This window comes from Neofelis nebulosa, chromosome 12, assembly GCF_028018385.1.
Source record: "Neofelis nebulosa isolate mNeoNeb1 chromosome 12, mNeoNeb1.pri, whole genome shotgun sequence".
In the NCBI taxonomy this organism is placed as follows: Eukaryota; Metazoa; Chordata; class Mammalia; order Carnivora; family Felidae; genus Neofelis; species Neofelis nebulosa.
In genome coordinates, this window is record NC_080793.1 from 85,027,904 (window position 1) to 85,045,316 (window position 17,413).

The 17,413-nt window shown below is 46.1% G+C and overlaps 1 protein-coding gene across 3 annotated transcripts in view; it reads left to right on the forward strand.

Moving 5' to 3' along the window:
• Positions 1 to 17,413, forward strand: part of KANK1 (KN motif and ankyrin repeat domains 1) — a 210,605-nt gene that overhangs the window by 172,364 nt on the left and 20,828 nt on the right. For 2 of the 3 annotated variants that reach the window (XM_058695771.1, XM_058695772.1), the window contains exon 4: positions 6,256 to 8,922. In XM_058695771.1, the coding sequence (XP_058551754.1) occupies positions 6,256 to 8,922 (2,667 nt within the window). Of the gene's footprint in view, positions 1 to 4,252; positions 4,421 to 6,255; positions 8,923 to 17,413 lie in introns of those variants that run through there. The other variant, XM_058695774.1, reaches the window with a different exon arrangement.

The following is a 17,413-nucleotide window of genomic DNA, read 5'->3' on the forward strand; positions in this document are numbered from 1 at the left end:
ACACTGTGTTCCCAGCTCTTAGAACAGTGCCTGGTAAATAGTAAGTGACAACAGATAGATGGATGGACGGGTGGATGGATAGATAGGACTAAGATTGCTTTTATTTATCAATATTGTAAGTCAAATGTAGGAATACCTTTTTATTTGGTTGGCCCGCATTTCACACTTGGGGATTATATCATTCCACTTGGTCCCCTTAAATTTAAACTCTGTGCCTACCTTGGTCTAATCCACACACAGCATCAAGACAATCTTTACTGATGCCTTTTAACCTTTAGCATGGGGCTGGGTGTGCAAACTGAGGGTGACTGTAAGTAGACAAGATGCCCCCGTCCGGCGCCTGAGTCCGGTGGCCTCTTAGGTGCCCAGCCATCCTCCTCTTTTCTGACCACCCCTTTCCTCCAGCTGCACCAGCAGCCTCTGCCCTGGCTCTTTATCGTCTACCTCTCGTTGTTTAACACTCTGTCATCACTTACCTTATCCTAACAACTCAGCCCTCGGTTAACTCCATTCCGTTTTGATTAATGATTCACATACTATCCTATTGTTCTTGTTCATAATATGCTTTTGTAACTGATCTCAATTAGCGTTATGTTTAGGATGTTTGGCATTTATTTCCCAGCGAGACTATACCTCCTTTTATTTCTTACAATCCTGCCTCCTACTCTTTCCACTGAATAGGACCATTTTCTGCACCCAATTAAGCTTTTAATAAATGCTATATAATGAAGGCAGAGGTAGTGCCTGGATCAGTCTCCACCACTGGATTTCCAGACATTTAGAAAATTCTTGTAAACCCCAGGGACAGACCTCTGATTCCAGAATATTTAGTTGGAAACTGTTACTTTCAGGATTCAATTTGCAGACATAGACAGCGGTTTTTGGCTATATATAAGCAGACATAACCCTGTTAGTCCCCCCATGCCCCACCTAAAGAGTTTTCAGGCAGTTAAGAGTCTCTTTATAACCCACTTAGAGATTTTTCTTAAACTGTTGTTTTTATACTTTCCTAATTACTCTTGAATTAATGAAACTTTTATAATAAAAATGTTTTATTATAACATCTCCCCAGTTAATCATTTAACATTTTTCTTCTTTTCAAGATCTGGCCTTTATTTATATTTTTTAATGTTTATTTATTCTTGGGAGAGAGAGAGACAGAGCGTGAGCAGGGGAGGGACACAGAGAGAGAGAGGGAGACACAGAATCTGAAGCAGGCTCCAGGCTCTGAGCTCTCAGCACAGAGCCCAACACGGGGTTCAACTCAGGAACCATAAGATCATGACCTGAGCTGAAGTGGGATGCTTAACTGACTGACCCCCCCCCACCCCCCGCCAGCTGCCCTGGTCTTAATTCTTTTGTGGGAGAGAGACTGCTGTATCCATTAGAATTCCATTTAGCTCCAAGTAACAGAGACCCAACACATCGAATAGCTAAACAGGAGAGAAGTTTATCTGTCTTTCACATAGAAGTATAGAGGTGGCTTTCCAGGGGTGGTATAATAGCTCTGATCCACAAAGCTCTTAGAGACCCAGGTTCTTTCTAGCACATTGTTCTTCCATCCGTACATGTGTGAACTCATGGTCCAATGAAGCTGCTAGTGTTCCAGTCATCACATCTGCATTCCAGGCAGCAGGATGGAGGAAGTAACAAGAAAGGGCAGAGAGCTATTCCTGTGTCCTGTAAGGGAGGTTCTGGGTGGGGCCGGGGGGGGGGGCGCTGTTTCATAACATTTCTGCATATGGACATACTAACAGTAAAAGAAGCCAGGGAAATACAATCTTCATGTATGCCTAGCTAAACCAGGAGTTCTTTTAGTGTCAAAGAATGGAATAACACATATTGGGGAACATCTAGCTGTCTTTGCCATGGTTGCCCATTCATCCCCCTCCCAAATGAATTTTCTCGGAGTTGATTTCAATATATTTCTCCTGCTTTCCAAACAGTGACTTATAAATCTTTTTAAAAAGATGAATATGTAGGTGTTGTAAAAATTTATAAAATATGAAGAACAACAGACAACCACTTATGATTCTACAGTGTAAAAATAACCACTGATGGGCGCCTGGGTGGCTCAGTCGGTTGAGCGTCTGGCTTTGGCTCAGGTCATGATCTTGCAGTTCGTGAGTTCAAGCCCCCCATCAGGCTCAGCACTGGTGGTGCGGAGCCTGCTTGGGTTTCTCTCTCCCTCTCTCTCTCTCTCTCTCTCTCTCTCTGCCCCTTCCCCATTTGTGCTCTCTCTCTAAATAAATAAATAAACTTAAAAAACAAAACAAAACACCGAAAACAGCTTCATGGAAGAGCTGTCTTGAACGCTACGTAGAACAAACAACATCTGTCTACAGAGTGAGTATTAAGATGTTCTTAAAAATTCATTAAGTAATACTGTATATTCAGGGATTCCCTCAGTAAACATTTTTAAACATCCATGTTGTTCTCCACATCTTACTAATTGATGTATATGATTGGCAAGGGGGAGCAGTGAAGGAAATTTTTAAAATTAAATTTGTTGCTCATGGGGCACTTGGGTGGCTCAGTCAGTTAAGCATCCAACTTCGACTCAGGTCATGACCTCGCAGTTCCTGAGTCCCGCGTCCGGCTCTGTGCTGACAGTTCGGAGCCTGGAGCCTGCTTTGGATTCTGTGTCTCCCTGTGTCTGACCCCTCCCTGCTCACATTCTGTCTCTCTCAAAAATAAAAATTAAAAAAAAAACATTAAAAAAATTTTTTTTAATTTGTTGCTCAAGATACATGAAAGTCTAGCACAGAGGGATAGGATATACACGTGTGGAAAAGTTGGGAAAACATTCAGGGTCCTCTAAGTGCCATATCTGTGGTATTGTATGTGAAAGCAGGAGGCAAAAAATGACCCTGGGTATCTTTATTTAACTGTAGAAGAAATACACAGTGGACAGTTGATTATAAAAATGACACCTTGAGAAACACGGGTTGTTTTTTTAGTTGCTGAAGGATAAAATTTGGATTAGAAGTCACTTAAGATAGTCTGATTTAAGCAGTATTAGGAAATGATCAAACCTTAACGTGGTTGAATTCTAACCTTTCCTGACTCCCGGATTTAGAAGTCCAGAGTTCATTTGGGGGATAATTCAGTGTGCATTTAAGAAACAACTAAAATGAGCCAGGCAGTTAAATGTCGCTGAAAAATGTGATGTGTTTGGTTGTGTTCCAAATCCTGACATTAAATCAGTGCATTTTAAAAAAGCGTTTTTGAAAAGAAAGAACACAAAAATTACCTTTTTCTACTGCAGATGGGTAAAATAACCATGTTAAGAGATAACACAGAAAAATCTAGGAGTTAAACCAAAGTATTGATATTACCACTAGGTGGTGAGAGAAGAGTGACTTTTTTCATTCTTTAAATGGCCTGTACGGGATTATTTTATTTTTATTTTTTTATATTTTATTTTATTTTTTTTATTTTAAATATAAGCATGGACTACTTTTGTAGCTGGGAAAATGTGGGGGGTGGTGTTTGTTTTTGAAGAGCTTTTCATCAGTGGCACAGGCGTGGTTGAGATTAATAATGTCAAAGGATGACTGCTTGTCACTGGTTATGAGCCCAGTGCTGAGATTTTCCGCAGGGGACAGTGGCGCCCATTGTGCCTGGAACTTCCTCAGGTGACCCAGGCCCCACACCGGCACACAAACTCTTCGGGGACGAAGTGGCTGGTACGGCGGACACAGAACCTCTGTGTGGAGAGGTTTAAATTGCGGGCTTTATTTTTATGCCTGGCGACGCCTGGAACGGAGAACCCACATTTGCACAAGCTGCCGGTTTCCTGTTTTCATTAAGAAAGCAGGGAATGCCGAGCAGCTGAGTGTGTGCGGGGGGGCGGTGTCACCGGAGCCGGAGGGAGACTTCATTGGCGAGCACCGGGCCTATGGTGTCTGCGCGTGGCCGGGCGAAGTGTGCACGAATGTTGAACCTCTTTTCCTTACGGGGTGAAGACCGATCGAGGGCGCCCGAGGCAGGGCCGGGCGCGCTGGGAGCCAGCTGGTGAGCGGGGCGGCCGGCGGGGGGCAGGCCGGCGGGGAGAGAGGAGAGCGGGCCTGTGGGTGTGCGGGGACAGGGGAGCCGGCCGGCGGGGAGCGGAGCTCAGCGGGCGCCCGGCGGGTGGGCGGCGGGCGGCGAGCCTCAGGCCGGCGGGGAGCGCGGCGCCGCGGGCACCTGGTGGCGGGGCGGCGGGCAGGCGAGCGGGCCCGGCGGGGAGCGGAGCGCGGCGGGCATGCGCGCGCGGAGCTCAGTCTCCGGCCTGGGCACCCGCTCCCCGTGGCCTGCAGGAGCGGTGGCCCGGTTTTAGAATCGCAGGATCCCGTTGGTCAGATCTGCCTGCTTTTTCTGGACACCCGAGCTGGCGGCTTCTCTCTGCTTGTGGAATTGCAGACAGTTCTGGAAACAGGTCGGGCTGCATATTTTGAGCGATCGTGTTGCCCGTGTGGAGTTAAAAAGGAAAGAAAGAGGGAAGGAAGGAAGCATTCCGCTAGCGTGAGCCCAAGTATTCGGGTACTGGCTCCTCATCAGCTCACCCCGAGGTTAGAAAAGGATTAAAGCCGAGCACCTGGTTCCAATAGAATTTCCACGTTTTAGAAATGAAATCCAGTGCCTAAATAGGAACAGGGAGAACAGCTTAATATTGTTTTAAATTAGGACACGAAGAATACATAACCTTTCTACTCCACTGCTTGGCAGTCTTTTCGTACTTTTCTTTCCAACTTTTCAGAGGAAAGAGGAGGCAAAAGGTTTACTCAGTGCCTTCACCCTATCAGGTGCAAATGCCCAGCAGTGATTGGACTAGGAAGGACAGGCAGGCAACCCAAATTTTATAAAGTGAACTGGAAATGCTTGTCCAGCAATGTGGTGGGTTTTTACACCCAGGATAGGAGCAGGGGTACACATGGCTTGCATTTTCACTCATTGGTTTTGGGATCTTTCCACTGCTCAAAAAAAGAAAAAAAAAAAAAAAAAAAAAAAAAAAGCAGAGCTTGTTATTATGACTCTAGGAAAACACATTACTTAATCCTGCAATTTAAACAAACAAAAACGGCCTTGCTTTTCTATTTGAAATGCACAGCTCAGGTCAGCAGCAAGGTCTGTGCCTTGAAAAGTTCTTGTGTTTCCTTTTCTAAATGTTTGGTTTAGCCCCAAATAGCATTTACTGAATGCCACATGATCCAGTGTTTAGAGTATAGGTTTGCTTTTATTTTCGTTCTCTTCTGCATCTGTTTGGATGTGTTACAAATACAAAAGGAGGTGTTCTTGGAAGATCGAATGTTTTGTCCAAAAGAAATCCAAGAGAGAAAAGTTCTCCTCCGTTTGGGACAGGGGTGGTGGTGGTTTTTAAATGGGAAGGCACCAAGAGTTGAAGTCTGCCTTCTGTGTTCTTACACACATGCTGCTAGAGTTAATCACTCATTGCCCCCGGCTTTCTCCGCAAGGAAAGGGTCAAGGCAAATTGTGATCTTGTGGTGGTGGTCAGGCACTGGGGTGCTTTCGGCCACCATTTAGAAAGGCTGCAGTGTCTGCAAAAGACCAGTGGTGGGGAGAACTCACGTCCCGGGCTTCCTAGATCTGCACCGATGTGGTCCTTTATTCTAAGCGTTTTCACCTTTGGTGCCTCATAGTTCACTTTATAAAATAGGAGTCTTTTAAAAAAATTGTTTTTTAATGTCTTTATTTGTGAGAGAGAGAGAGACACACACACACACACACACAACCCGAAGCAGGTCCAGGCTCCAAGCTGTCAGCACAGAGCCCCACGCAGGGCTCAAACTCACAAGCCGTGAGATCAGGGCCTGAGCCGAAGTCAGACGCTTCACCAACTGGGCCACGCAAGCACCCCGAAAATAGGAGGCTTAAGGACTGTTCTCTATACCTCAGTGGACTGTAGACAACAAAAGAAATGATCTCCCTGAAAACACAAGTCTTTTCAATATGTTCTTTCCAAAAATAAAAGTAGTTGGTAAGGACTTCATATACCCTGGGATCCTTAAAACCACAGTCTCATTACAGTCTTTATCAACCTTATGAGGTAAATATACTTGTTTCCATTTTTACTCAGGGAGAAGCTGAAGTTCCCAGGGGTATACTCGCTTACTCACCCAACTGTCAGAACAGACAGAAGTCCGTCAACTCTGAAATCACACTAGTCTGCCACACTGCCGAATATACAGATAATTGGTTTTTATCACTGAGTGTATCACATGGCATTATAATACTCCCTTCTTGCTCTCCTAGGAAAAACAGATGATGTTCTGAACGGAGATCCTGACAAGGAACAGAAAGATCCTTACTTTGTGGAGACCCCCTATGGTTATCAGCTGGACTTAGACTTCCTCAAGTACGTGGACGACATACAGAAAGGAAACACCATCAAGAAACTCAACATCCAGAAGAGGCGGAAGCCGTCGGTGCCATGCCCGGAAAGCAGGGCCGTGCCTGGTCAGCAGGCTGTGTGGACTTCCACGGAATCTCTCTCGTCCTCCAACAGTGATGACAACAGGCAGTGTCCTCACTTCCTGCTAGCCAGAAGCCACGTTACGTCGACTCCCATCCCAAGGCCCCCTGCCCCTCTGGAGACCTCACCCCCTTTCCTTACCGTCCCAGAAAGTCGACAGCTGCCACCGCCCTCCCCTCAACTCCCAAAGCACAACCTTCATGTCACCAAGACGCTAATGGAGACCCGGAGGAGACTGGAACAGGAGAGAGTCACCATGCAGGTGGCCCCGGGTGAGTTCCGCAGGCCCAGGCTGGCCAGTTTTGGAGGCATGGGCTCCACGAGCTCGCTCTCCTCCTTCATGGGTTCCGGGAACCACAATCCTGCCGCGCATCAGCTTCAGAATGGATACCAAGGCAACGGCGAGTACAGCGGCTATGCCCCAGCCGTGGCCACCACGTCGTCCATGGGGAGCTCCATCCGCCACAGCCCCCTGAGCTCAGGGATCTCCACGCCAGTGACCAACGTGAGCCCCATGCACCTGCAGCACATCCGCGAGCAGATGGCCATTGCCCTGAAGCGCCTGAAGGAGCTCGAGGAGCAGGTGCGAACCATCCCGGTGCTCCAGGTGAAGATCTCCGTCTTGCAAGAGGAGAAAAGACAGTTGGCCTCGCAGCTGAAACACCAGAGAGCGACAGCCCAGAACGACGCGTGCGGTGTGAGGAAGCGGTCCTACAGTGCGGGGAACGCGTCGCAGCTGGAGCGGCTCTCCAGGGCCCGGCGCAGTAGCGGCGGAGGTGAACTGTACATCGACTATGAGGAGGACGAGATGGAACGCGTGGAACAGAGCGCGCAGAGCATCAGGGAGTTCCGGCAGCTCGCGGCAGACATGCAGGCCCTGGAGCGGAAGATCCAGGACGGCAGCTGCGAGGCCTCCTCGGGGCGCCGGGAGGACGGAGAGTGCCGGTCCGTGGCTGTGGGTGCCGACGAGACCATGGACCGCGTGGTCGTGTACCGCAGGGGCTCCGCGTCCCGGAAGGACGCCGCCGTCGGGACGGCCACCGAGTCGAGGAACTGTGGGGTGGGCGTGACAGAGGCCATGCTTGGCGTGACCACGGAAGCGGACAAGGAAATAGAGCTGCAGCAGCAGACCATAGAGGCCTTGAAGGAGAAGATCTACCGCCTGGAAGTGCAACTGAAAGAAACCACCCATGACCGCGAGATGACTAGACTCAAGCAAGAGCTGCAGGCCGCGGGGTCGAGGAAGAAGGCGGACAAAGCCGTGACGGCCCAGCCGCTGGTTCTCAGCAAGATGGTGGAGGCGGTGGTGGCCACCAGAGACCAGACGGCTGGCCATCACGTGGACCTGGCGGATGCCTGTGTCGGGAGCGCCGTGCAGATGCACAGCCTGGGCGTCTCCTGCCGGCCCCGTTGTGAGAGCAGGCTCGTGGGGCCCGAGCTGCCCATGAATTGGTGGATTGTCAAGGAGAGGGTGGAAACGCACGAGCAGGGTACCGGGAGGTCCGTGGAGACGTGCGACAAGAGCGTGGGTGTGGAAATCAGCGTCTGCGAAACGGGCAGCAACACGGAGGAGTCCGTGCACGATCTGTCGCTCCTCAAGACCAACCTGAATCTCAAAGAAGTGCGATCCATCGGCTGCGGGGATTGTTCCGTTGATGTGACTGTCTGCCCCCCGAAGGAGCTCATGTCCCGGAGCGTGAACACGGAGGCCGCTGGCCAGGTGGAGGCTGCTGTCATGGCGGTGCCTCGTACCGCGAGCCAGTACACCAGCACGGTTTGGGAGCAGGTGGACCGGGGCACCAACACCGAGGTGGTTACCCTTGCGGAATCTTGCACCAGCACTTCCCTCAGCACTTTGGACAAGCAGACCAGCACTCAGACCGTGGAGATGCGGACGGTGGCCGTAGGAGAAGGCCGCGTGAAGGATGTCAATTCCTCCACCAACACACGGTCCATCGGAGTTGGAACCGTGCTCTCTGGCACTTCTGGGTTTGACAGGCCGTCGGCCGTGAAGACCAGAGAGTCAGGCGTGGGGCAGATAAATATTAATGACAATTATCTGGTTGGTCTCAAAATGAGGACCATCGCCTGTGGCCCTCCGCAGTTGACTCTGGGGCTGGCAGCCAGCAGGAGGAGCGTCGGCGTAGGAGATGGGCCTGTTGGCGAGTTCGCGGAGAGCCCCCTGCCCCAGGCTCCCGCTGGAATGGTGACCGGCTTGGATCACTACATTGAGCGGGTCCAGAAGTTGCTGGCTGAGCAGCAGACACTGCTGGCTGAGAACTACAGCGAACTGGCAGAGGCTTTTGGGGAGCCGCACTCGCAGATCGGCTCTCTGAACTCGCAGCTCATTAGCACCTTGTCCTCGATCAACTCGGTCATGAAGTCTGCAAGTACGGAGGAGCTGAGGAACCCTGACTTCCCAAGAATGAGTCTGGGTAAAGTCACAGGTAGGTGGGTTTCTGAGGCAGCCAGGGAGGAGGGAGGGTGGGAACAATAATGTACTTCCAGGAGGTGTGGGTCTTTTTAATTGCTGGAACCATTTTTTTTGGAACCGTGGAGAGAGCTTTAGAATGGTAGTGCATAGCAGGAACACCCATAAGCAGCAAGAATCAAAACCCAGAAACAGCTCTGCTGATTCTCGTTGTCTGATGGTTTCACTGGCCTCTGGCTGAGGACTGTGGCCGGGAGCAGAAAAGCAAGCTAGCGTTGGCTGGCCTAGTGGCTGTCTTCTGGGATGGACCGGTTTCCTACAACATCTTCTAGTTACTTGCTCATTTTATACAGGACAGCCTGAAAAAGTCGCACAGTTTGTAATCATAGTTACCTGTATGTGATCAGTGACACATACTGGCATAAAATGTTTCTCATTAAAACTTTTACCAAGGTATGGAGCGCCTAGGTGGCTGTCGGTTAAGTGTCCCACTTTGGCTCAGGTCATGATCTCGTGTTTGTGGGTTTGAGCTGCACATCGGGCTCTGTGCTGACAGCTCAGAGTCTGGAGCCTGCTTGGGATTCTGGGTCTCCCTCTCTCTGTCTCCCCCCGCCCCCCCACCTCCCAATCACGCGCATGCGTGTTCTCTCTCTCTCTCAAATAAACAAACATTAAAAAAAAAAAAAAAAAGCTTAAAAACTCCTACCAAGGGAGAGCGATTCCATGAATTCACTTGCTAATTCAGGAGGTAATGATTGAATTCCTACTCCATTCCAAGCACAGTTAGAGGCTTCTGTCATCACAATGCTTACTTTCCTGTTGAGGGCACAGGCAATAAACAGTAGATCTGAAGGATGTCAGGTGATGATCCATGCTATGAAGAAAAGAACTCCAGTTATAGGGATAGCGAGTGGAGATGGTTGGGGCCGGGGTGGGGGGTTGTGGGGGGAGCTCTTGGAAATGGGGTGTTCCAGAAAGGCCACTCTGATAAGGGCGTCCGCAGCCCGAACTCAGAGAAGAGAGCCTTTCCCGTGGTTCATTTTGATAGGTGCTTACATTTTTGTCTTTCCCCTCCTCTCTTCAGGGGGATTCCTGTTCACCCCAGCTTTTCTTTAAATTGAAACTAATTGGGGCGCCTGAGTGGCTCAGTCGGTTAAGCGTCCGACTTCGGCTCAGGTCATGATCTCACGGTCCGTGGGTTCGAGCCCTGCGTCAGGCTCTGTGCTGACAGCTCAGAGCCTGGAGCCCATTTCAGATTCTGTGTCTCCCTCTCTCTCTGCCCCTCCCCTGTTCATGCTCTGTCTCTCTCTGTCTCAAAAATAAATAAACGTTAAAAAAAAAATAAAATAAAATAAAAAATAAATTGAAACTAATTGAGAAATTACCCCAGAAGGTTTTAGGACATACGGTATTTCCCAGCAGGTCTCATTAGAAGGACTTCCCTTTGCCATATGTCTCTAATTGTGCATCTTATCATCGTAGGACAGGGTTCTGTGTGTGTGTTCCTGGTTCTCCAGCTCTCTCACACCAGCATGATCTGGGGAGACAGAGTCACCCTTCTTTACCCTCTATTTGTAAAATGGGAACAAAAGGGCACCCATCCTGTAAGGCTGCCTCTGTATTCACTGCAGGCACACGGTGAGCCCGGGATAAGCCTTTATTGTCATTGGTGATGGTGCTAATCATGTGTGTCCCGTGTGGCTTCTTTTGTTGACACGCTGAACTGTATTTGAGGTTTGGAAAGCTACTGAAAACACACTCTCGGGGCGCCTGGGTAGCTCAGTCGATAGAGCATCCAGCTTCAGCTTAGGTCATGATCATGCAGTTTGTGGGTTCAAGCCCCGCATCGGGCTCTGTGCTGACCGCTCAGAGCCTGGAGCCTGCTTCAGATTCTGGGTCTCCCTCTCTCTCTCTGCCTCTCCCTTGCTCACACTATGTGTGTGTGTGTGTGTGTGTGTGTGTCTCTCTCTCTCTCAAAAAGAAATAAAACATTCAAAAAGAAATTAAAAAAACCCCACACTCTCTACTCTGACTAATGCTTCAGGTAAAATGAATGTTAATGCTTCAAACGGATTGTATGGTGTGCATTTAATTTGATATGAAAACATGTATTATAGACTGAATTGTAAGTAAACCATTAACAAAAATTTTTAATTCTTTGTTTCCCTTTACAGTCAAAAGAGTAATGATTAAAATAGGCTGAAATAGATTACTTTTATGTGTTCCTAGGTTTTTACTCTCAAACCTGAATTAATGTTAGTTTCTAGTAAACATTCTGTGGAAGAGATAGCTTATCACAGAAGAAAAAAATCAACATGGCAATGACAGCTGATGTGTGGGGTTTTTGCCTTTTAGAATCAAGCCTAGTAAATGTACAGAGGGGTCAATTTAGAGTAAATAGGATTAAAATGATGCGTGGACTGAAGCAGTCTTAAGTAACTAATAACATGTTTGTTTCTACTTCTTTTTAAAAATCATGATGTCAGATGTGAAGTCAAAATAAAACTCTTAAATACCTCCAGACACAGATGGTACAATGCATCATCCATTATAAGAACATTTTCCTGCCAGCTTCCTCCCTCCTCCCCAAACTGGGGTTTCTATTTCACATTCCTGCCAAAAATATTTAGTTGTACCCTTGCAGTCACCCGCCTGACACCGTGAGCATCAGGAACAGGGAGAAGGTTTTGACATCCCTGTTTAGATCTGACCCCGCAAACGAACACCGATTTAATCAGCTAAAATACAGGAGACCTACAGCATTTGAACAAAAGTATGAATATTGTTAATAGCACTTATTTGGTCATAGTGGCAGCCCCCTCCCAACACACAAGAGCAAATTTAAAGTGTTTCTGGGGGCGCCTGGTGGCTCAGTTGGCTGAGCATCCGACTTGGGCTTAGGTTGTGATGTCGTACTTCATGAGTTCGAGCCCCGCTTTAGGCTCTGTGCTGACAGCTCAGGTCCTGGAGCCTGCTTTGGATTCCGTGTCTCCCTCTCTGCCCCTCTCCTGCTTACACTCCGTCTCTGTCTGTCTCTCAAAAATAAATTAAATGTTAAAAAACATTTAAAAATAAAGTATTTCTGTAATTCACATCACATTTGTATTCTAAAGTTCTAGTGAAGAAGGAGTCCGATTAGGGACTCACCCAGAGCATTAAGCTTCTGTTACTCGTTATTGTTGTATGGACTGAAAATTAAAGTAGCTTGTTACAGTAGAGCTTTTCAGCACTTGCAGGCTGTGAAGAGTGAAGGCGTGTCAGAATCACTGGGACTTACCACGGGCTCTGTAGGATACAGAATATTGTTCACGCCCAGTCTAGGATACATTTCATGTAGAGCATAGGCATTTTTTTCCCCCAGTGAAAACAATGTGGAATTTGAGTTTGACATCACCAAAAGAGCATAGAAATGATGCCTTACATGAACCTAGTACTTTATTTTAAGAAGTTAAGTTTGGGGCGCCTGGGTGGCTCAGTCGGTTGAGCGTCCGACTTCAGCTCAGGTCATGATCTCATGGTCCGTGAGTTCCAGCCCCGCGTCAGGCTCTGTGCTGATGGCTCAGAGCCTGGAGCCTGTTTCAGATTCTGTGTCTCCCTCTCTCTCTGACCCTCCCCCGTTCATGCTCTGTCTCTCTCTGTCTCAAAAATGAATAAACGTTAAAAAAAATTTTTTTTTAAAAGAAAAGAAGTTAAGTTTGGCTCTGAAGCCGGACATTCTGGGTTCAGATTCTTTTCTCGGCCCCTAGGACAATTTGTCTTTGTTCCTTCGTGGGGTTGAAATGAAGATTTAATGAGTCAATAGGAGGAAAGCTTTTGGAATAGTCTGCAGCACAGAGTGTAAATGATCAATAAATGCTGGCTGTCATTGCTGTTTTAGTACTTCCAGAAATGGAAGTGTAGATATAGAACAAGTGGCCCAAATGCGAATTGTACAAATGGCCTTTTGTTTCTAATCCAAGTTTTTGTCTTCATAATTCTGGCCGTCACCTTCTTCCCTCAATTATTATGCCCCCCCAACAAACAGTTCTATCAAGATAAAGATACCGGTAACAATGGGAAAACACAAAACAAACAATAAGTGTTCAATTCTGAGTCATTCAGAGTCTGTGTAAAAGCTAAAGCTAAAGCCTAAATTGAATTTTGTGTATTCGTGCGCAGTCCAGAGACTTCTCCATTTTTCTAGGTTGGAGATTGGAGGGCATCACTTTTTCACAGTGAAAGAACATTCTTTTTTGTAGCACCATAATGCCTAACACCCCGATTCAGTTTTTTAAAGTTATAACTGAAATATGTGCTCGTAACAAATTAACAGTTCAGGAAGAGCACAAAATAAAAAGGGAAAGTCTCCTTGTGCTCTCTTGGGGTAACCCCTTGTGTGGTTGGTGTATACAGGTGTGTATGTGTGTGGCTCTGTATTTTAGAGATGTAATTTCATAACAAAAGTTGAATTGTACATACTCTATTTTTCACATAGAAGGTCACCAACGTTCTTCTAGGATTCAAGAGACCTTGTCATAATTTTGACGCAGCCGCAATCTGTTGATGACCAAAGATGTTCTGTAAAGCACTTTTTTTCCTCAATGTGTCTTTTTGAAAATTTTAATTCCAGTGTGCTTAACATATAGTGTTAAAGTAATTTCAGTTTTACAATATAGTGATTCAACAATTCAATACATTTTTCAGTGCTCTTCATGATAAGTGTATTTTTTTTAATGTTTATGTATTATATTTTTGAGAGAGAGAGAGAGTGAGCAGGGAAGGGGCCAGAGAGAGAGAGAGAGGGAGACAGAGAATCCCAAGCAGAATCCGTGCTGTCCGCACAGAGCCTGGTGCAGGGCTCAATCTCACAAACCGTGAGATCATGACCTATGCTGAAATCAAGAGCCATGCTTAACTGACTGAGCTACCCAGGTGCCCCAGTAAGTGTATTTTTCATTTGCTTCGCATATTTCACTGTCCTCCCACCCACCTCCCCTTTGGGAACCATCTGTTTTCTATATTTAAGAGTCTGGGTTTTTTTGGTCTGTCTCTTATTTTGTTTGTTCATTTGTTTTGTTCCCTAAATTCCACGTGTGAGTGAAATCATATGGTATTTGTGTTTCTCTGACTTACTTCACTTAGCATTATACCCTCTAGCTCCATCCACGTTGCTGCAAATGGCACGATCTCATTCTTTTTATGGCTGAATAATACTACATTCTGTACATAAGCCACATCTCCTTTATCCAGTCATCAGTTGATGGACCCTTGGGCTGTTTGCATAATTTAGCTGCTGTTGATAGTGCTACAGTGAACATCGGGGTGCGTATATCTATAAAGTCCTTTTTGATTGCTGGTAGTGTGAGTTTCATGTACTTCATATTTTGTCTCTGAGCAAATACAAACAAAACTCTAACAGCGGAACTTAACTGCCTGCCGCGATTCACAGAAAACTCAACTCAGAAGAACTGCTTCAAAAAAATTTTTTTAATGTTTATTCATTTTTGAGAGCACATGCACACGAGTTGGGTAGGGGGAGAACTGCTTTTGAAATCAGCTTCGTATTTGAACTCTTGGTTATCTTGGGTTAAAAAAAAAAAAAAAAGTATGAACTTGAAATCATTCCCGTAACTGTGAAAGTAATTTTGTAGAAGAGATCTGAGCCAAAGCAAAATCGGGGAAATAAAGTCGTCACGGAAGTAACTATTTCTAGTTGGTTTCATCTTAGCTCAAATAATACACCATCTACTTGTCCTGGGTCTTGGGTTTTTTCTAATCGCAGTTTTTTAAAATAAGTGTTACCAGAGCATCATGTAATCCAGACAAAATGCTTCTGAAACCCTGGGGTGTCTGATGGCATGATGGAGGGAAGGTCCTGCTGACCCGGAAGTCCGAAGAGCTGACCCGGAAGTGGCCGCTCGCGAACTTGGAAGTATCGGTTGAGAGAGGAAGCCAGGAGGCTGCCATGCCTTCCGGTGTCATGAGAAGTTTGGATTCGGTTTCTCTCGCTTGATGCCCTTTGAGCAGAATTATTCTCTTAACGTACCTCTTCACTGGGCTGCCCATCAGATTCAGCTGGGAAACTTTTTTTCTAAAATTCATGGGTTTCCTGCTGCCTCCCACCAGCACCACCCAACCGCCTGGTGGTGGCCACCCAGGCCCTGTTTCAGGGAAATGTTAGAATAAACAGCCTTAGAGCAAGGCCTCTTAATCTGGGGGCCATTGCTTCATGAACTGTTTTGTGTTAGGAATTTTTGTGAAGAAACTGCATAATTTTCCTCAGATCCTCAAAAGAGGTAGCTGACGCTCAGAAAAATTGAAACTGCAGGTCTGGGACATCTGTTACAAACCTGGCGCTTAAGTACTCCAGCCCTAAGGAAAATCGTTTATAAAGGTTTAAAATCTGACCACCACCTTTGTGAACCCTTCAGCTGACACGTGTTTGAAAATCTTACCCTCTTAAACTGATGCTTTATTATTTTGAACGGGTGCTGGTGGAATGGACAAGGAACTCCTGAAACAGACACAAGTTTATTTTAGCCTATATTCTGAATCCTAAAATACGCAGTTCATTGCTGGCTCAAGCATGCAGATTGGTAGTTTTTGAGGCCTGAAGTGAGTTCTTGGATGTTCAGTCATAAACGATGAAGCGAATTTGTTGATATTGGACAGTCGTCACAGCTGTTCATTCTTCCTCCAAGCTACTAGTAGCTACTAGCTACTAGTTCACACTTCCTTCGAGCGGCTAGTTATTAATATCTCAGTAAAGATGCTTACAGCCTGCCCTGTCCCCTTGTCTGTTCAGGTCGGTTGATAGCCATCCATTCATTGCCAGCTCTATGCAAAGTGTGTAAAGTGGTCTATGCCTTAAAGAACTTGCACTCAAATGATGTAAAGTGGTCTTTGCCTTGAAGAACTCGCAGTCCAGTTGGGAAGCCAAGATCTGTATGCCAGAAATATGAATGATCACCTATGGCGCTGCGTGTTAGCCACCAAATAGTGTGCAAATAGAAAGGTGCTCCAAGGGTTCAGCTGCAGTCAAGTCGTCTGTGGCTGGGGGAGGAGATGAAGTCCTTGGCTGTATCTAGAAGCACACACATGCTTAACCCAAGTTTAGTCACTGCAGCCTGTCAGTGTGGGTTTTCTGGGTCAAGTCTTGGGATGGTGTGTAATTGAATGTGGGTGGGCTTGTGGTGAAGGAGAATCCGATTTTTCCTCCACTCTGGCATTTTAAGTACCCAGTTTTAGATATATTCATGACAGCTATCTGGAAGGGAGATATTAAAATGGCCCTAGAAATTATTAAGCAGCTCTGATCCTTGAAGCTCTCCAGTTCAAGTTGACTTTGTTGGTAGCCACATACATTGGTCTTTAGGCAGGGTTCCGAATATTGAGCCTCATTCAGAACGGGATTGCCCCTTTTCCTCTATCAAAGATACATACCTTCCAAAAGTAGTATATACAAAAACAAACAAAAAAAACAAACAAAAACCCAGGTGATCCTTCATGAATAATTTCTACTAATTTCCCCAAACCAGTATGTGGGCTGAAAAGGGTAAATTTGTGTTCAAGCTTCTTTCTTTATGGAAAAACCAGACATATTCAGATCCTTTTGAATTCTTTGTTTTACTTGGGGAAAATACCTAGATGATGGCATGGCCTCCATAATGATTCAGACATTTCAGGCCTTCTTCCTGACAAATAAGCTCAAATCAGAATGTTTAGCTGAAATTTTAGCAAAATAACATGTTTAATACCTGGCCACAGTGTTCACAGTTGCATTTTCAGAACGCTCTTGGCATTGTAAATGAAAATGTTGGTTGGCATGCAGAAGAATTGGAATATTTTAACAGCAATTTTTTAAATCAATTTTATTCTTTAAAATCAGTTGTCTAACAAATATACACATTGCTATGTGCCAAGAACTAATATAAATTCTAGATGGAGAAATGTCACAGAGGAAACTGGAGAGGGTGATCTTGTTTAAAAAAAAACAAAAACAAAAAAAACACTCTCCAGCTCTGTTTTTCATTAAAAGATTTCTCTTTTAAAATAGTTTGCTTTCAGCATTTCTAAATGTTACTTTCTAAACATTCTCAAGTCAGGAACGTGCAAAAAGTTTTTAATAATGTGACTTAGTTTTCATTATAGTTTGCCTTAGCTAGTGGAATTATCCATATATTAAATGCTACATGTACTTTAGAATTAGAATTAATGCTTCCAGGTGTCCTTGTTTTTCAGAACCCTGAGATTTCTGTGACTCACTGTGTTTTAGTTACCACTCTTCTGGTCAAATCATCAACTGAAGTTCATGCATTATTGGCCTTGATGGTCATTATGAGTTAAAGACTGAAGCTCAGCTGCCTCCCCGCCTGGTCCCTAACTCTCCAGGGGTGCCTCCCGTAGGAACCATTGCCACCTGGTGGGAGTTTTGAGCATCTAGGCCCCAGTGCTGGAATTCTGCAGGTGTTTTGTGGTTACTCCTGTCGTTTTGCCCATGTTGTTGGGGTAGCATTTACTGGTACCCA